Source organism: Anabrus simplex, chromosome 2 (genome assembly GCF_040414725.1).
Source record: "Anabrus simplex isolate iqAnaSimp1 chromosome 2, ASM4041472v1, whole genome shotgun sequence".
In the NCBI taxonomy this organism is placed as follows: domain Eukaryota; kingdom Metazoa; phylum Arthropoda; class Insecta; order Orthoptera; family Tettigoniidae; genus Anabrus; species Anabrus simplex.
In genome coordinates this window covers 412,725,751-412,747,186 of record NC_090266.1, presented here as the reverse complement: position 1 = coordinate 412,747,186, position 21,436 = coordinate 412,725,751, and the positions used below count along the sequence as shown (strand labels likewise).

The following is a 21,436-nucleotide window of genomic DNA, read 5'->3' as shown; positions in this document are numbered from 1 at the left end:
ACGCTTCGCTTTCGCCGGCATGTAGGGAATATTATTACGATCTCCCTATATATTCTACGTTTCCCTACCTTGCTTGGCGCTGCTTGCTTTAATTCTACGCTCGCCGCATGATGTACTCTGCTCACCTACTGTCAGCTCTACTTATTACGTCAGCTGTGCTACACTTTGCCGTGCTTGTGTACTGTGTACCACGTGACTTTATCTTTCTAGAACTCGCTAGTGTGTATAGCCTTCGCTTCGTTTCTAGAAACTTCCTTTCCTCTTTAAATTGCTCTCTCCGCCCATCCATCCTTGAGTCGGGCTTTCGTGGCGGAGTGGTGGATTTACACACGCTAACAACTGTGTGTTGTGCTATTATGTCAACTTCAGCTGGACATTATCTGCTACAACTCGGTGAGCAAGGCTTATAACACATTTGTTTACATTTGGACTTTACCTTCATTCTGGCATTTGCCTATTATAAATCTTTACTCAGTCGAGTGGCAATGCTTCGCTTTAAAACTTTCACATAGACTCTTTCTACTTATGAACTGTGCTACGGATTATTTGCAAAAAGAAAGCTTCTTCAGTTCTCATTTATGATCTATTGCTACTGGTAAACTATTCAATTACCCGGTGAAGAAGATCCTTTCTCATCCTAGTCCCCTTTCCCTTCCCATGCGTCCTTTTTCTTTTCAGGCTTCTGGTTGCGATGCATATTGTATACTCTTGTAAATGTGGCACATCTTTTTTAGATTTTTCTTCCATTTCCAAATTTTTATCTGGTTGTTAACTTATGGTTGTTAAAATATATTTATGTATTATTTTGCACTGTTATTCTGGTCATATGCCTTTGCTGGCAGGACCTAGTGTTTACAGTGCACTATGTCTTCCGGTATGGGCTAGAGCAAATTTGTTACTTTCATTGATCAGTCTCAGCTTTTTCCTTGGCTTTAACAAAATGAAGGTGACTGAGGTATGAGTGATGCTAGTAATGCCATTCCTTCTGCAGCCAGTCCCTGCTATGAATGGTGTGAAGATATTGCCCATAGGGTCAGTTGGTGCATGCATTTCAGTGGGCTTGGCAGACTGATATGTAATAGCAGCTTCTGGCTTGGTGAGGAAAGCAACGGGAAACTACCTCACTTCTCATTTCCCTAGTACGCCTCTTCAGTGATGCCTAGGCCATCTATGACAGCTGATCGCGGAGCTGTTGAGGATCCAACCAGCCTTCGGTCTGAGGACTAAACATACATACATACATACATACATACATACATACATACATTCTGGTCATCTTCTTTTGGGCCTAGTTCCTTCCTTACTGCGCGATTTTCTTCTTATTATATTTTATTAAGCACGTTTGATCACCTAACGTTATCTTATCAATTATGGTACATTTTATTTCATTGTGGTATGTCAAACTATAAATATTATCCTATCGTCGCCCCGACACCCCTTAAGTTGATTTTCAGTAAACAAGAAAAGGCATGTTTCTTTTTTAAAGAAGATTCCGAATACAAATTTTCATATCTGTAACATCTTCAGTATTTGAGATATAAGTACCCTCATAAAAAAATTCAACCCCTTTTTCCGTCCTTTTTACAACTTCTTAAGTGAATTTTCCAAAAAAAAAATACTTGAATCTTTATTTTTAAAAGAAATTCCAAATATCAATTTTCATATCTGTAATATCTTCAGTTTTGGAGATCCCAGTATCCTAATAAAATTAATTGAAGCCCATATCTCGGTAATTTTGCCCCCTTCCCCCCAAGTGTTTCTTCCAAAACCCAAAAAATAAGCTTTACATTCTTTTTAAAAGAGATTAAAAATACCAATTTTCACGTCTGTAACATGTTAAGTTTTTTAAATATAGCCTACTGTAGATAAGCTCATTTTCAAAATTCGCCCATTTTAACAGTTCCTTTGAAGTGGATTTTCATAAAACAAATTATCACCTATGTTTCTTTACTTTAACAGGAGATTCCAAATACCAGTTTTTACGTCTGTAACATTTTACGTTTCTGAGATATACTGTAGATATAGTCTTTCTAAAAATTCACACCATTTTGTCACTCCTGTTTAGCCCCCATTAATTGGATTTTACAAAAACAAAAAAAAATGTGTTTCTTTATTTTTACAGGAGATCCCATATACCAATTTTCAGGTCTGTAATATCTTCAGTTTTTGAGATATAAGTATCCCCATTAAAGGCATTCAACCCCTTATTCACACTTTTTCACGCCTCCTATTAGGATTTACAGAAAACAAAAATAATTTGTTCCTCTATTCTTAAAGGAGATTCTAAATATCAATTTTTACATCTGCAAACTTTTAATGTTTTGAGATATAGGTACACTCATTTTAAAAATCCACCCCCCTTTCACCTCCCCACTATTTGGATATTCCAAAAACAAAAAATATATGTTTTTTTATTTTTAAAGGAGATCCCAAATACCAATTTTCAGATCTGTATATCTTAATTTTCTGAGATATAAGTGTCCTCATTAAAGGCATTCAACAATTTTTTCACCCCCTTTCATCCCTCCTATTGGGATTTTCCAAAAACAAAAAATATGTGTTTCTTTATTTTTAAAGAAGATTCTAAATACCAATTTTTACATCTGTAAACTTTTAAAGTTTTGAGACATAGATGCACTCAGTTTAAAAATCCACCCCCCTTTTCACCCTCCCATTCACTGGATTTTCCAAAAACAAAAAATACATCTTTTTTGTTTTTAAAGGAGATTCCAAATACCTTTTTTCAGGACTGTAATATCTTCAGCTTCTGAGATATAAGTATCCTCATTAATGGCATTTAACCCCCTTTTCACCCCTTTTCACCCCTATTATTGGGATTTTATGAAAACCTTTTTTCATTTTTTCTTTTTAAAATTCACACCATTTTGTCACTCCTGTTTAACCCCCATTAATTGGATTTTACAAAAACAGAAAGAACTGTGTTTCTTTATTTTTACAAGAGATCCCATATACCAATTTTCAGGTCTGTAATATCTTCAGTTTCTGAGATATAAGTATCCTCATTAAAGGCATTCAACCCCTTATTAACACTTTTTCACCCCACCTATTGGGATTTACAGAAAACAAAAAGAATGTGTTCCTTTATTCTTAAAGGAGATTCTAAATATCAATTTTTACATCTGCAAATTTTTAATGTTTTGAGATATAGATACACTCATTTTAAAATTCCACCCCCCCCCTTTCAACTCCCCAGTATTTGGATATTCCAAAAACAAAAAATACATGCTTCTTTATTTTTAAAGGAGATCCCAAATACCAATTTTCAGATCTGTAATTATCTTAATTTTCTGAGATATAAGTATCCTCATTAAAGGCATTCAACCCCTTTTTCACCCCTCCTATTGGGATTTTCCGAAAAGAAAAAATACATATTTATTTATTCTTATAGGAGATTCTCAATACCAATTTTTACATCTGTAAACTTTAAACTTTTGAGATATATATAGATACACTCATTTTAAAAATTCATCCCCCCTTTTCACCCCCAACTCCCCATTATTTGGATTTTCCATAAACCAAAAATACGTGTTTCTTTATTTTTTTAAGGAGATCCCAAATACCAATTTTCAAGTCTGTAATATCTTCAGTTTCTGAAATATAAGTAGCGTCATTAAAGGCATTCAACCATTTTTCACCCTTTTTCACCCCTCGTATTGGGATTTTCTGAATTCAAAACAATATATGTTTCCTTATTTTTAAAGGAGATTCTAAATGCCAATTTTAACATCTGTAAACTTTTAAAGTTTTGAGATGTAGATGCACTAATTTTAAAAATCCCCCCCCCCCTTTTAAACCCCTTAGCCACAGAATATCCAAAAATCCTCCCTTAGCGAGCACCTACATTGTAATTTAAATGTATCGTCAAAATTTCATTTCATTATGTCCAGTAGTTTTGGCTCGGTGTTGATAAATCAGTCAGTCAGGACATGTTATTCCCCTGAGAACCATGTGACCTTGCCACAGTGCGGAGGCTTGCGTATCCCAATGAAGCAGATAGCCGAGCCGCAGGTGCAACCATTTCGGATGGGTATCTGTTGAGAGACCAGACTAAGGAATGGTTCATCGAATGGTGGGTAGCAGCTTTCCGGAATTTGCAAGGGCGGCAGTCTAGATGATTGACTGGTATGGCCTTGTAATAATACTCAACATGGCTTAGCTGTGTTGATACTACTACACGGCTGAAAGCAACGGGAAACTACAGCCGTTACTAACTCCCGAAGACATGCAGTTCTCTCTGTATGAATGATTTAATGATGATGGCTTCCTCCCGGGTAAAATATTCTGAAGGTAAACTAGTAACCCATTCGGATCTCCGGGTGGGGACCACACGAGAGGGGGCGATCATCAGGAAGATGGATACTGACATTCTGCGAGTCGGAGTGTGGATTGTTAGAAGTTTGAATCGTTGTGGTAGGTTACAGAATCTGAAAAGAGTGGTGGATAGACTAAAGTTAGATGTAGTTGGCATAAGTGAAGTACGTTGGCAGGAAGGACAAGATTTTTGGTCAGGCGACTACCGAATTATCAACACAAAATCAAACAGGGGAAATGCAGGAGTTGGTTTAATAATGAATAAGAAAATAGGGCAGCGGGTAAGCTACTACGACTCGCATAGTGAAAGAATTATTGTCGTCAAGATAGACACCAAACCAATGCCCACCACAATAGTGCATGTCTATATGCCTACTAGTTCAGCGGATGATGAAGAAATCGAAAGAATATATGAGGAGATAGATTTAATACAATATGTAAAAGGTGACGAGAATCTGATTGTGATTGGAGACTGGAATGCAGTGGTAGGCCAAGGAGGAGAAGATAATACAGTAGGAGAATTTGGATTGGGGCAAAGGAACGAAAGAGGAAGTCGGCTGGTTGAATTCCGCACTGATCATAATTTAGTCCTTGCCAATACTTGGTTCAAACACCACAAACGACGGCTGTATACGTGGATGAGACCTGGAGACACAGGAGGGTATCAAATAGAATTCATTATGATTAGGCAGGGATTCAGAAACCAGGTGTTGGATTGCAAAACTTTCCCAGGAGCAGACGTGGACTCTGACCACAACTTGTTGGTCATGACATGCCATCTGAAGTTGAAGAAATTGAAGAAAGGAAAGAATGCAAAAAGATGGGATCTAGACAAGTTGAAAGGAAAGAGTGTGAGGGATTGTTTCAGGGAACATGTTGCACAAGCCCTAAATGAAAAGGCTGAAGGAAACACAATAGAGGAAGAGTGGATAGTCATGAAAAATGAAGTCAGTAGGGCTGCTGAAGAAATGTTAGGAAGGAAGAAAAGATCAACTAAGAATCAGTGGATAACTCAGGTGATACTAGTGTGATAATACATATATCACACCCCCGAATTATATGTACAAGTTAGAGATATTATTGTCAGTATTCGATTTATTATTATTATTATTATTATTATTATTATTATTATTATTATTATTATCATTATTATTATCAGTAATTCATTTGTATATTTTGCCATTTATATTGGTAAGCTGGAAGATATCCACATATGTAGGTATGAGTAATTTGTTTTGCACGAGTGGAAAAACATTGCTTTAATAACTCTGGTAATTTGGTTGAGTCATGTGGATACCCCAGTGTTTGTTGTGATGTACTTGTGTCGGGATATTCAATGAGTCATGTATATATCCCAGCCTGATGAGATGAGCTTGTTGTTGTATCAGGGAAATTCGATGATTCATGTAAAACTCCCGAGTGCTTGTTTATAACTTGGGAGAAAGAAGAGGTTCACTCATGATTGGCGGGCAAGCACCAATCCAGACGTATCATCTGAGAGGAGGGGGATGTTGATGTCTACAAGGGTTGATCATACGGCGGCAACCAGGGACTTTGTAATGTAACTACTACAACTACAAGCAGTGACACTGTATGAAGGAACGACAACTGGCGCACTGTACGGGAAGGAAGTGGTGCTGATACACGGTACTGGAGTGACACGGCTGCAATGGACTGGACTTCAAACGTTCGTGGAGCGTGGTCTTGTTATGCTCGTGGAAAGTGGCTGATTGTGGAGAGTGCTTGCGCATTAAGTATTGTGGCACTTGTGGCGGCCTAGCATTATATGTTGGTGAAAGCTATCTCAGACTTTCCATAAATTTATGTTGTGGATCGACAGACGTGTGTATATATCTTTACAACAAATGTTAAAATATGTGAACACAGTAGTACAAGGTACAGTATCTGTGTGATGTGATAACTGCCGATTATGAGAATCGGTAAGTCGAATTGATATAGAGACAGTGAAGGGTATTTATCTTCATACATGTACATTGTTCATCGGACTATCTACAAATGGTAGCTTAGTTCTCGCTTTCGTTTCCCCACGATTTTCATTGTTGTTGTTGTTGTTGTAAATATGGAGTCTTCCAGCAATATTTTATGTGTGTATTATATGTATAATGTTGTATGTTGATGAGGTGCTCATGCACGGAATTTGTTCAGAATATAGTTAGCTATTTTAGAATCAGTGTTATTGATGAACCTAGGTGCAGTTCCTACCTAATTAGTCATTTCAGGAGGTTAGGTAAGGCCTGAAGCAGATGTACCAGTACGCAGCATTATGTACACGCCCTGGGATATAAAGTTTATCATGCTCTTATCTAAATTCGAGGGATCCATTCTGGTGAACTCTGGCGCCCATACTACGGACATTTCGGTTAATTATGCTTATTAATTTTATTAAGTTTTGAGTAATTTTATTTATATATTTTTATTCATGATTTTATTTATTATTATCATCAAATAGTTACACTAGACCTTATTGATGAGCGACGAAAATAAAAGAATGCTAGAAATGAAGAGGGCAGAAAACAATACAGGCGATTAAAGAATGAAGTGGATAGAAAGTTCAAGGTATGCTAAGGAAGAATGGCTGAAGGAGAAGTGCAAGGATGTCGAAGGTTTTATGGTCCTGGGAAAGGTAGATGCTGCATACAGGAAAATCAAGGAAACGTTTGGAGAAAGGAAATCTAGGTGTATGATTATTAAGAGCTCAGATGGAAAGCCACTTCTAGGGAACGAAGACAAAGGAGAAAGATGGCAGAAACATATCCAACAGTTGTATCAAGGTAAAGATGTAGATGATTTGGTTCTTGAACATGAAGAGGCTGTTGATGCTGATGGAATGGGAGACCCAATTTTGAAGTCAGAGTTTGACAGAGCTGTGAGTGACCTAAATAGGAACAAGGCACCTGGAATTGATGACATTCCCTCTGAATTACTGACTGCCTCAGGAGAAACCAGCATGGCAATGTTATACCATTTAGTGTGTAAGATGTACGAGACAGGAGAAGTCCCATCCGATTTTCGGCAGAATGTTGTTATACCTATTCCCAAGAAAGCCGGTGCTGACAGGTGTGAAAACTACCACACCATTAGCTTAGTATCTCATGCCTGCAAAATTTTAACATGTATTATTTAGAGAAGAATGTGAAAACAAGTTGAAGCTGAGTTGGGAGAAGATCAATTTGGCTTCAGAAGAAATGTAGGAACACGTGAAGCAATCCTGACTTTACGTCTGATCTTAAGGCCGGTCTCCACTGATTAACATTTAACACCAACATGTTAAATTTAACATGTTACAATTGATATGTATATTGTGATTTTGTCTTCCAATTGACTTGCATGTTAACTCAGAATGTTGAGGTTAACACTTTTAACATGTTGGCGTGTTTTCCGCTCCAAGTGGAAAACATGTCAAGTCAATTCGTTGTTCGTGAGATGTTGGCACAGCTTCGGCAACTTCCTTTCCGGTTCCATGTCAACAGATAGCCAAAGTTTGCAAACGACGTGCTTCTCGTGAAGTAGGATTATAGTTACAACACTCCGCAACACTCATTCTCTTTGTTATAAGCTACAAATACAGTACAGGTACTGGTACCGATACGCGCACGTGTGTCGTTCTCTGTGCACTATACTAAAAGTTATAGTAGTCAGAAATGGAGTGGAACAAGATTACTTTGGACTTAATTAATGATATAACAGAAAGGCCTTGTTTATGAGATGTCTCATAAAAGGAATGCAGGGATAAAGCGAAGAAAGCCGACATTTTACAGGAATTCTAAATTATCCTTCATTGTTCCCGCGAATGCATTGATAAAAAACCTAGCGTCCCTCCGCTCCCAGTACAGTCAAGTATTGGAAAAAAAAATAATCATAAGTTGGGTGCGGGAGCGGACGAAGTTTATACTTCAAACTGGTTTGCTTTTGAAGCAATGAGAAGGATGAGGGGAGGAAATGTGTCAAGAAGCAACAGTGGCAATAACTAAGGGCGAAATCCTCTTTATCTGAGTCCATTGCCCTTATTTGAAAATACTAGACACCACCTAAATGTATAACCACAGATTGTTATGATGAACTATTTAGGGCCTATATATAAACAAAGAAAGTCAAGTTTAACATGTTTATTAAGTGTGGACACAATGTTAAATGAAACAGTATTCAACATTTAACATTCAACATGTTGATGGTGGCACCAGTTAACATTTAACACTCTTAACATTAAACATGTTGTTGTTAAATGTTAATCAGTGGAGACCGGCCTTTAGAGGAGCAAATCAAGAAGGACAAACCCACGTACATGTTATTCATAGATCTAGAAAAGGCATTCCATAATGTTGATTGGACCAAGCTATTTAAGCGTCTGAAGGTGATTGGGATCAGATACTGAGAACGAAGAAGTATCTACAATCTGTATAAAAATCAGTCTGCAGTGATAAGAATCCAGGGCTTTGAAAAAGAAACAGCAATCCAGAAAGGAGTGAGGCAAGGCTGCAGTTTGTCCTCCCTCCTTTTCAATGTTTACATAGAATAGGCAGTAAAGGAAATTAAAGAGGAATTTGGAAAGGGAATCAAAATCCAAGGAGAGGAAATCCAAACCTTGAGATTTGACAATGATATTGTTATTTTATCTGAGACTGGAGAAGATCTAGAGAAGCGCCTGAATGGTGTGGATGAAGTATTGTTTAAGGAGTACAAGATGAAAATAAATAAGTCCAAAACAAAAGTAATGGAGTGCAGTCGAACGAAGGCAAGGTGATGCAGGAATTAGATTAGGAAATGAAGTCTTAAAGGAAGTAGATGAATATTGTTACCTGGGTAGTAAAATAACTAGCGATGGCAGAAGTAAGGTGGACATAAGATGCAGACTGGCACAAGCAAGGAAGAGCTTTCTTAAGAAAAGGAATTTGCTCACTTCAAACATTGATATAGGAGTTAGAAAGATGTTTTTGAAGATTTTCGTGTGGAGCGTGGCATTGTATGGATGTGAAACATGGACGATAACTAGCTCAGAAAGAAACAGAATGGAAGCTTTTGAAATGTGGTGTTACAGAAGAATGGTGAAGGTGAGATGGATAGATCGAATCACAAATGAAGAGATACTGAATCGAATTGGTGAGAGGAGATCGATTTGGCTAAATTTGATGAGAAGAATAGATAGAATGATAGGACACATCTTAAGACACCCAGAAATTGTTCATTTGTTTTTAAGGAAGTGTAGGTGGTAAGTACATTAGGGGTAGACCAAGATATGAATATGACAAGCAGATGCAGGATGCAATAGTTACGTAGAAATGAAAAGGTTAGCACAGGATAGGGTGGCATGGAAGGCTGCATCAAACCAGTCTATGAACTGATGACTCAAACAACAACATATATAGATTATTCTAAACATATATCCTTGGTATGTTCTTCCTTATCTCATTTCCTGACATCAGTATTATATCTCTAAACCTTCATTTGGCAGGTCAGCCCCTCTCTTCTGGAATGCCTCACATGCAGATAATACATTATTAATTGTTTATCTTCTCAAAGCATCTATTTTAAATGGTTTATCAACCTAAAAGCCATATATATAAGATATTACAGCCAGATAACACTGAAAAATACGGTTTCAAACCATTCCACACTAAATGAGATAAGAGAGGATGAGGAGATATTCAACTTGCTTGAATCTTACCATACTGCATGTTATCACTTGCTCTTACCTTGATGGCATGATCTTGACTGCAGGGTTACCTGAAAGAAAAATTTTATCTTTTCATAAAAACATTTGGTTAAATAATTATTTAAATTGTGAAGAACTGCAAGTAAGTTTAAAATATTTGGAATATGTTACCTTTCAACTAACCTACAGTATAGGCCATTAACTTAAAAATGATAGGAAACAGATGGAGAGCAATGACTTAACTGTGTAAGTGCCGTGCCCTGCACTTCCTTATCTACCTCACACAATACACCTTAACCCACAGCTTTTCCTAATTATAGTATCCCTTTCACTTGACAGATCTCCCTCACTTCTACAACTTTCCTTGATATTACCTTCACCTCCAAGATGGCCAGAATCAATACCTAAGTGCATACCAAACCCACCAACTATCAGCTCCACTATCACACAAAACAAACACTAACATTCACCCTTGCCCTCTGGGGGTAAGCAATTTCCTTAAGACTTAAAGCCCATGCCTCATTCATAACCATGTATCATTCTGATTTCTACAAAATAATACACATTTTAAAATAAGTATTTAATTTTTTCACACCCTCACCCTGCACCTGAGATCATCTTCATAAAAGCCCCACAATCATATTCAAGCATCTACCAAATCTCAAAAACTTTCTACTTGCTATGAACCACACTATACTCCACCTCCTTCCAGTTCCTTCCCCTCTGAACACAAGCACTGCAAGACTTGCTGTCTACATCATGTACCAGACTTCACTTTCACCAGCAACACCACTTACTTCATACAAGGTCGATATGATGACACTTCATCTACCAGTTTCAATGCAAACCCATTACATGGAACATTCTGTCCTTAATCACACCTGCACCTTTAAATCTCATTTGATGATTGTTTCACAGTTTAAGTACTCAAGCATTTATCTCTGTCTTCCCACTCTCTCACCCTTAGAGATTCCAAAGTTTGACATCAAATGGCACCCTGATCCAGGAAAGCACTCAGCCTCAGTGCTATGTAAACACTCCTTTTTTTCCATCTTTTGTATATCTCCCCCTCCCTTTACCTCACAGCAATGTCTATTTGTCAACGATGTTTACCATAATTGTTATTCTCTCCTCTGCAGACAAAGGCTGTAGGCGATAATTTTAGAAGTTCTCATTTCTTTATTTGCAATCTATCCATGCATGTGTGCAAAGCTGATGCTCTTTATCTGTTTCCTTTACATATATAAATGGTGTATTTCACTCCTGTTAGCTTTCTTACCTAAGCATTCCACTTTAAAATAAACAATGCTTGTACAAAGATTACAAATTATACAAAGTATTTACCACATAAAACAACAAGATTGGCATCAGGATGGTATCTGGTCATAAAAACAAGCTAAATAAATTCATTTTACCTTATCCCCAACCTCATATCATAAAATGGGACTAAGGGGTAGACAACATAAGAAGTATTTTTTCACATGAGACACTTTCTGAAATAATATTTCATTTTCAGCAGTCGTCCTATCCATATAAGATGTACAAAAATAAAAAGATAAACATATATTGGATTCTTCTTTCAGTTGTATATCTTTTCACAGAAGGATTCCATACAAAATCTCAGCTATTTCCAATATAATCTATGTTTAAAAATTATCTCACTTTCCAAAGGCTTGCATAGGCTAAGCTGTTTGTGCGACTATTCCCAAATGTCTCTCTTTTTTTCCAATTGGTTTTACATCACATTGACTCAGACAGGTCTTATGGTGATGTTAGGATAGGTCAGGGCTAGGACTGGGAAGGAAGCAACTGTAGCATTAATTAAGGTACAACTCTAGCATTTGACTGGTGTAAAAGTGGGAAACCATGCAAACCAGATAATGATTTGTTTGAAAGTGGGAGGTCATCCTTGAAAATCCCTGAAATTTGTTCAGTTCTGGGTGCAAGAACCTTCGAGGAGCTATCTGGAGATGAGATGAGCCAGTCTAGAAAGCCACCTTTCACAATGAATGTTCACACAATGAAAATACTTGGCCACAGGTAGGCTAGGAGTACTATTACAACACCATTTGAGCGTCATCAAGAAACTTATTTAAACTGTCAATGAGAGTTGGAGAAAGTTTTGATAATAAGCAAGAATCACTGGTAGGCAAGGGTATAGCCATCTTCACTAAAGAAGATAAGAAATTTCTTCTATGTATATCGTAGGCCGGACATTTAAACATAATGTGATTGCTATCACTATTAAGCTGTCCACACAGGGAGCTTGTTGGGCAAGATGAAAACAAGTTTTATATTGAGGAGTTAACGCGTGGTTGAAACGGAGGCGGATGATATTTGTGATGTGACGTCTTGTATAAGATCCGTAAAAGTACCAAGGTTTAGGAGGGATTGTAGGTTGGAGTTGATAATAAAAATTACCTTTTTTACAAGAAGAATTCTGCCATTCATGTTGCCATTTCTGATAGGCTTCAATATGAGTCGCTGATAAGAAATCTAAGGGTGGAATCGCAATGGAGATAGGTGCAGTAGATTGAGTGCTTGCTTGTTTAGCAGCAAGATCAGCTTTCTTGTTGCCAGGAATTCCTACATGGCCAGGCATCCATACTAAGGTGATATACGCACCAGCCTGTTCAAGGGAATATACAGTAGTACATTTTTCACATTATGTAAATACCAATGGAAGGCGATTTAGAGAGTAAGGCTTGTAAAACATTTTTAGCATCCATGTATATAGTGGCTTTTTTATAGGAATGATTAGAAATTAGAAAGAGAGCTTGATGTACTGCGAATAATTCTGCGGTAGATATAGAACACTGCGAGGGGAGGTGAAACTCGAGAAGTGTATAAAGATGGGGTATAAAGATTGCTGCTCCGGTGCCATGTACAGATTTAGCACCATCGGTATAAATTCTAACTTCGAACTCAGAAAAGGAGATTCGAACACGTTTAAATTCAGAGGAGGGATGATGAAAATTTTGTGTTTTACTTGGAAAGAAATCAATCAAAGACAATATAATGGATGGGATAAAACACAAACTCTCATAAGGTATGGTATACATAGGAAGTTTGGGCATACGTAAAAATTCAATTTGCTGCATACTAATGGACTTATACGTGTTATATATGGCAGGGGTTCGATTCCCCAGAGAAGAGTGCTGTAAATAACATTCATGCAAGAGTTTCAACTTGAGAATGAGTCGAGACTGCTTGAGTAGATACTTGGTAGCAAGAGTCTGTCTACATATCTATAAAGGATATTCACCCGTTTCGATCAGTAATGCGTTAGTAGGGGTGGTTTTGAGTGCGCCTATACATGCACGCAATGCTTGAAATTGAATATCATTTAAGTATGCGAGCGTGGTGGCGGGTGCCGTATCAATAAAAAATGCACTGTAATCCAGATATAGATCGGACAGTGGCACGGTATAAGATAAGAGCAGTTTTGGGATCTGCTCCCCAGCTTCTACATGTGACCGTGCGTAAGATTTTGATAAAGCTATCAGTTTTATGTCTAATCATCGATACATGTTTCCACGTCAATTTATGATCTAATAGAACACCAAAGTAAAGATGTTGTGAAACAAAAGGAACTTAAAATTCTTCGAAAATGAAGGGCGAATTATTATATGCACGTTTATGCGTAAATAGTATAGTGGCGCATTTAGGGATAGAGAGTGTAAAACCATGCCCTTGCAACCAGTCTACGACTTAACTTATCCCCTGGACAATAATCTGCCGACATTCGTCGAAATTTTCGTGGGAGATATATGCCTTGAGTTTTAATGTTTCAAGAAGTGGATTATCAGTACTTAAGTTATTAGCCTGCTCGGCATTATTAAAGACAATTTGTAACCTATTTCTCCCTTTACGTGAAATTGATTGCACAAAAATGTTCCTGTCATAGAAGTGTTGTCCCAAGGCCATGGGATGCAGCTGACCAAGATTCTTGTTTTCGGTCGACTCAATAAAGACAATGTATGGACCACGATGGGAATGAGAATAATGTTCCTGCTCCACTGGGACTTGTGAGTTGTTACTATCATTACTATTTGTTTGTAAAGATATCGTATCGTTTGTAGCTTGTTGAGATATGGGGTTTCCAGAAGATTCTAGATTCATACGGACTTCTTATTCCCTACTAACTAATAAACTATCCCCTGTAACCTGACCACCTCCTCCACTGGAGGCAGCCATCCTGTACACTGCTTACTAGCATGGGCTGGAAGAATGGTTCTAGGACATTTCGTACCACGGACATTTCGTACCACTTGACCGGCTGATTACCTGCGAAGTGTCAGTTAATGACTTTAAAATATTTAGGAGAGGACATTTCGTACCACTTGAGAGAGTGAGAAAGTATTGCGAAGTTAAAACGATATCCTAATGAATGTATCCATTTGTATATCCATTGTCCACTAGTGGCGCAGAAGCCTCCGCACGGTGTGACCACTACTAATGTTAAACTTCCGTCGGACGCAACTGATCTGATTCGCTGGCGACAACTGCACTTCTATCGCAGGCGTGTAGCTGGGCGGAGCGCATTAGTCCATTTACCCCTTTTTTCTGTTTAGGCGTTTCCATTATTATTATTATTATTATTATTCGTCCTATGTACTGTGTAATATATGTTAAAGTACATCTACTCCACTGCTCCACGAACAATATAGTCTATTAACTGTTTTCACTTACTCCGCATTAGTTCCGATTTCCGCCACCGGCAACAATTCGCACACGTGTTAATTGTTATCTCACATTCTTTATTCACGTGGACCTAACTACTTCCACCTTTCAGTAATTTTCTGTTTCCGCGTGACCTTCAAGCCCATATCGGCAACTTAAATCAGAATATTCTTTTTACTGAAATAATGCAGTAGTTTATAAATATTCACGATAACAGTAATATTATCCATCCTTGTGCTCGTCAGACACATTGCGCCCGAACACAATGTATATTTCTAATGTATTGTTTTGTTTCAGGCTTTGTAATTCAAACTATCGACTCTTGTGATAACTACGTAAACATAAGTGATACGTATAGTTTAAAGGGCAATTATTGAAATAATATAGAAGTTTTCTTCAGCAAATACTGTGAATTATATTTGTTTCTGATTTCTAAAGTGTGTCTGACAGGCTCATTACTACCGCTGGCGTGGAAATTGAATTCCAGCTTGATATCAAGTGGTACGGATTGTCCTGACGTAATTATTTGCGGATTACGGGAAAATTGTTGACGGGTAGATAACGACCTAGGTGGTACGGAATGTCCTCAAAAATCAAGTGGTACGGAATGTCCGTGGTACGAAATGTCCGGACACCTGGAAGAATGCCCACAAAAACATACACTTATCACACGCAGCACATGAACTGGAACAACTGGCTCACTGCACTGCTAACATTGAACTGAATGTGGGCCGCGGGTAACCATGACAACACATATACATATATCTCGTATTATATCCATGGAGATAACAGAACGGCTTCTTTCTGTGCGCAAAAATTTGCTCTAGAAATTCCAGGGATATCGAATGACCTCAATCAGGTCAAAGAACTTCAATAAATAACTTCTCATGTAGAACGAAACATAATGTCGAGGTGAGCTCGACGTTGGACCGGTTACAGTAAACCATGATGTTTATGTATTTTTTATTTGTTTATTGGTGACTTTATATATAAAAAGGATTATGGATGACAATTAAAATTTGATACTACTATCTTGGAACCTCCGTGGCTCAGATGGCAGCGTGTCGACCTCTCACCACTGGATACCGTGGTTCAAGTCCCAGTCACTTCATGTGAGATTTGTGCTGGACAAAGCGGTGGCGGGACAGGTCTTCCTCCGGTTACTGCAGTTTTCCGTGTCATCTTTCATTCCAGTAACACTCTCCATTAACATTTCATAGCATTTATCAGTCATTAATAATCAATCACCTTGGGAGTAGCGACCCCATTGTAATAATTGCCTATATATGGTTCATTCATTTCATACCTGACCCGGTCAAAGACTGGAAAACAGGTTGTAGGTTTTCAATTTCACTACTATCTTGATAAATTTTTGTCAGGACTTTTGCTATTTGAACTGTCGGTAGATATACTAGATGAGAAACATTTAGTGAAATTGAAAACCGAGAGCAATTAATTGTGAATGCGAATTTTTTGTCATTCTAGATATTTAGCCAATATATTTACTGCAAATAAAAACTTTGTTCTCCGTAACGTGTAACCAATACAGATGTTCTGGAGTACAGGCATGATTATTATTATTATTATTATTTTTTTTTTGCTGGTGGTTTTACGTTGCATTGACACAGATAGGTCTTATGGCTACGATGGGATGGGAAAGGCCTAGGAGTTGGAAGGAAGCGACTATGGCCTTAATTAAGGTACAGCCCCAGCATTTGCCTGGTGTGGAAATGGGAAACCACGGAAAACCATCTTCAGGGCTGCCGACAGTGGGATTTGAACCCACTGTCTCCCGGATGCAAGCTCACAGCTGCGCGCCTCTAGCCGCACGGCCAACTCGCCCGGTAGGCATGATTTAATCGAAGCCTGATTATGGTAGTTATAGCCTATGACGTCTGTTGTATGAACCCGGTGCAAACCATATTTTGTGTTAGTGTTGTATTTTGAATTTTATAAAGATCTTACCTCTATACTGATCCAAATTTTGCCATTGTCCATTCATTTTTTGCAAAGGAATTGCAATTTGATGTTGTAATCCACTTCCTGTAGCCACGTCCTTTGTGAATTGATCCACCTTGACATTAAATGGAATTCCTGAATGTCCAGGGATCCATGCGAAAATTATGAAACATTTGTTGAGAATTAAATCATAATTTAATTTCCTTAGGTTTTGTATATGTCCGCCTCTGTGGTGTAGTGGTTAGTGTGATTAGCTGCTACTCCCGGAGGCCCGGGTTAGATTCCCGGCTCTGACACGAAATTTGAAAAGTGGTACGAGGGCTGGAACAAGGTCCAATCAGCCTCGGGAGGTCAACTCAGTAGAGGTGGGTTCGATTCCCCCATCAGCCATCCTGGAAGTGGTTTTCCATGGTTTCCTACTTCTCCTCCAGGCAAATGCCGGGATGGTACAGTACCTAACTCAAGAACACGGCCGCTTCCTTCCCTCTTCCTTGTCTATCCCTTCCAAACTTCCCACCCCTCGCAAGGCCCCTGTTCAGCATAGCAGGTGAGGCCGCCTGGGCAAGGTACTCGTTATCCTCCCCTGTTGTATCCCCGACCCAGAGTCTGGAGCTCCAGGACAGTAGGACACTGCCCTTGAGGCAGTAGAAGTGGGATCCCCCGCTGAGTCCGAGGGAAAAACCGACCCTGGAGGGTAACCAGATAAAGAAGAAGAAGGTTTTGTATATACCAGTTGTTTGTACTATCTGTACATATTAGTGCCTTCTTAATGCAGGAGCATACCTGTGGAATAGCAAATATTTTGGCGGTATAAGAAGATGATAGTTGGGGTAGAGTAATTTTTTTAATTAAGGAAATTTGGGGAGAGTAAAATGCAAATGTATTGCAGATGTATTGGAATTTTGCTGTATTGACCCATCAGTATGGAAAGTAACATATTGTTCGTATCTGTAGAAAGTAACTTTTTTTTTAAATTGTAACGGATGTTTCGGTTTCCACCGGAATTTCTATCTTCAAAGTTTGTTTGGATAATATAAGGTTTCTGGATGTTTGCCAGGAAAGGTATTACACAACAATTTCATGTGGCTATTTCTAGCCGGGTGCAGCCCTTGCAAGGCAGACCCTCCGATGAAGGTGGACGGCATCTGCCGTGTGTTGGTAACTTTTTATAAATGTCTTTACTCTCATAGGTAAATTTTAGTCATTACCGGGCGAGCTGGCCATGCAGTTAGGGACGTGCAGCTGTGAGCTTGCATCCGGGATAGTGGGTTCGAACCCCCCTGTTGGTAGCTTTGAAGATGTTTTTCTGTGGTTTGCCATTATCACACCAGGCCACGGCTGCTTCCTTCCCATTCCTAGGCCTTTCCTATCCCATCGTCACCATAAGACCTATCCGTGTCAGTGCCACTTAAAACAAATAGCAAATTTCAGTAGTTATTAGTCGCCTCCTCTATAGGGACATTATCTTCATATGCAACTACTTTTACATATTACTGACTGAATACTTCTGCCTTTTGTAAGTCCTCGCATACACACTCACCTTGTTCATTATTGATCCCAGGAATGTCCTTCCGGCACCTGTTTCTGCCTTAAAGTATCTATATACATGTCCTCCCATTCCTCCCTAAAATTCATGTGGCTCCCAATTATGCTTGCCATCATGTTATCCTTAGCTGATTTTTTTGCTGAATTCAATTTCCTAGTAAGCTCCTTCAATCCCTCGTTACTCCTGCAACCATTCTTAACTCTATTTATACTTTGCCAATAAAATATGGACTAGTAATATATTTATAGCATTGATTGTGCTTCAATCTTCGAGGAATGCGAATTGAAATTCAAATTTGCCCGACTCCTTAGCTGAATGGTCAGCATTGACTCCTTCCATTCAGAGGGTCCCGGGTCCGAATCCCGGTCGGTTCGGTGATTTTAATCGCGTGTGATTAATTTTTCTGGCTCGGGGACTGGGTGTTTGTGTCTTTCATAACACTCTCCTCTTATCTTTATATGCAACTACTTTTACATATTACTGACTGAATACTTCTGCCTTGTGTAAGTCCTCGCATACACAGTCACCTTGTTCATTAATGATCCCAGGAATGTCCTTCCGGCGCACCTGTTTCTGCCTTAAAGTATCTATATACATGTCCTCCCATTTTAAATAAAAACAAGAAATCTCGCTGGGTGAAAGAGGATATAAAGTAACAATGCTTTGAACGACTCCTTTGTTAGTTAGTTGGTTATTACAGCTCTAGATAGTGTGGGTGCGTTTGTCATAAATGCGGGCGGAATTTTCTCTGTTTACTTACTCAAGTGCGGAGTGAACGGTGGTAAAATACTAGTTTTTAAAGCGTTGTCATTCAATTAGCGTTGTTTTCATTGCCATAATGTACATTTTTATTTGTGTGACGATCGTACAAGTCTTTAACAATGCCAAATTATTCTGTGGCTACGTCTGAAAATTATAACCAAAAAATCGAAAGGTACAAGAATCACCTATTACATATTTCCGAAAGATCCAGCTGTTTGTAAAAAATGGATTCATGCTTGCAACGGGGCAATGAAATTAACGTGAAACATGCAACATTGTGTAGTGCCCTCTTTAATTATGATTATATGCGTGACCTATGCCTTTGCTGGCAGGATGTAGTGTTTACAGTGCACTTTGCCTTCTGGTATGGGCTATATCAAATTCGTTACTTTCATTGACCTGTCTCAGTCTCATTCTTGGCTTTGACAATATGAAAGTGACCGAGGTATGAGCGATTCTAGTAATACTGTTCCTTATGCAGCCAGTCCCTGTTATGAATGGTATGAAAATATCGCTCATAGGGTCGGTTGGTGCATGCATTTCAGTGGGCTTGGTAGACTGATATGTAATAGCAACTTCTGGCTCAGTGAGGAAAGCAACAGGAAACCACCTCACTCCTTATTTCCCAAGTATGCCTCTTCAGTGACACCTAGGCTATCTATGACAGCTGTTGGTGGAGCTGTAGAGGATCAAACCAGCCTTCGGGCTGAATAGCCAACATACACATACATGCGTGACCTGAAATCGGAAAACTCAAATAACATTCAAAGAAGTTGCTCAAGCCCAGTGCTGTGCCTAGTTTACATTTCATTTCCGGAAGTTTACTTGTAGATGACCACGGAAATACCCGAGTTTCATTTTTACCCTCTTCCCAACATACTAATAACGAACAGGCCGTCACCAGGAAAATTCGGTATCGTACCGAAAGCGTGAGACTCGAAAGCGTGCTGTTAACAGATTTTTCTCTCTCCACCAATAAAGAAAAGACGCCGAAACCGAATCTGAACCATTCAGTAATTCTCATTTGAACAGAAACTATAAAAAGATGCAAGTCTCCTAAAAGGAAAAGTACACGCTTATAAAGTGATTTGATTAGGCTTAGGGCTAAAACTAGATGAGTTCAGTCAGTCTTGAACACAAAAATAAACAAAGAGTTCATTTGAAAACTTCTGCGCAACAGAATATTATCTAAACGTTAGCAGAATTCTAGGAAAAGTGCTTACAGAAACACGAATCAACTACATTTTAAATAAAAACAAGAAATCTCGCTGGGTGAAAGAGGATATAAGCAAAGCACGGTCTCTTCGATCTTTATAGATAAAACTTTTTTCTTCTAAAAACAAGCCCCATGGCGCTACAGCCCCGAAGGGCCATGGCCTACCAAGCAACCGCTGCTCAGCCCGAAGTCCTGCACATTATGAGGTGTCGTGTGGTCAGCACGACGAAACCTCTCGGCCATTATTCTTGGTTTCCTAGACCGGGACCGCCATCTCACCGTCTGATAGTTCCTCAATTGTAATCACGTAAGCTGAGTGGACCTCGAGCCAGCCCTCAGATCAAGGTAAAAATCCCTGACCTGGCCGAGAATCGAACCTGGGGTCTCCGGGTAAGAGGCAGGCACGCTACTCCTAAACTGCGGGGCAGGATATTTATTTTACTATTACTACTAAAATGTTTTCTTTTCTCCCCTGAATGGGGAGACGGGCCTCCTAGACGGTAATAACGCCGTCTCTCAGGCCAGGAGATTTGTATCGGAGGAGATGTGCGGAAAAGGTGAGAGGATTAGTGGCCGTGCCGTATACTAGGAATTGTCCCGACATTCGCCTTAGTCCAGGAGATTGGAAAACCACGGAAAACCATTCTCAGGGCAGCCGATGCTGGGGACCAGCCCCTCTCCGTCTCCCGAATACAGAGACGTAGAGCCACGGTAGAGCCGGTAGAGATTTTTGTAGACGTCCTGTATTTAATGAAAACGCAGGCAAAGAGTTGAAATAATGTGAAAGTATTGTTTATACTGATCTTCGACGAAATGAATGTTGATTCTTGCATCTGCCATGACCAAGAATGGGACAAAATTCTCGGACCTCACAGTCAGGTACAGGTTATGATGGTTCGTGGGCTGTGGACAGCCTGAAAACAGCCTATATTATATGATTTTGTACTCCAATGACTGGTATGCAATTGAAGAAAATAATAATTATTGAAGTAGATACGGTAGGATTCATAGCTGTGGGTGTAGTTTCAGACTTGGTTGGGAAGAACGCGAAAGAATAGAATGATCTAGGAGGTATTTTTGTTTGTTTCTTGCTACTTGTTTAATGTCGCACTAACACGTCGAAGGTTTTCGGCGATGGACGAATTTGAAAGAGAATGTTACGAACAAGTCTAATTTCTAACAAAACGATTGATCTATTTAGCTGACTGTTGTAGAAACAGAAAAAAGGAACGAAATAAAAACCTACAACCTGTTTTCCAATCATTGC

The 21,436-nt window shown here is 38.9% G+C and overlaps 1 protein-coding gene across 2 annotated transcripts in view; it reads right to left on the bottom strand.

Annotated features, from left to right (window-relative positions):
- The window catches only part of LOC136862870 (dihydrolipoyllysine-residue succinyltransferase component of 2-oxoglutarate dehydrogenase complex, mitochondrial), a 230,837-nt gene that overhangs the window by 199,148 nt on the left and 10,253 nt on the right, over positions 1-21,436 (bottom strand). Inside the window, exon 2 of one of the 2 annotated variants that reach the window (XM_068225803.1) lies at positions 10,044-10,074. The exons of the other annotated variant lie outside the window; for it this stretch is intronic. Within the exon in view, the coding sequence (XP_068081904.1) occupies positions 10,044-10,074 (31 nt within the window). The remainder of the gene's footprint in view (positions 1-10,043; positions 10,075-21,436) is intronic. 2 annotated transcript variants of the gene reach the window in all.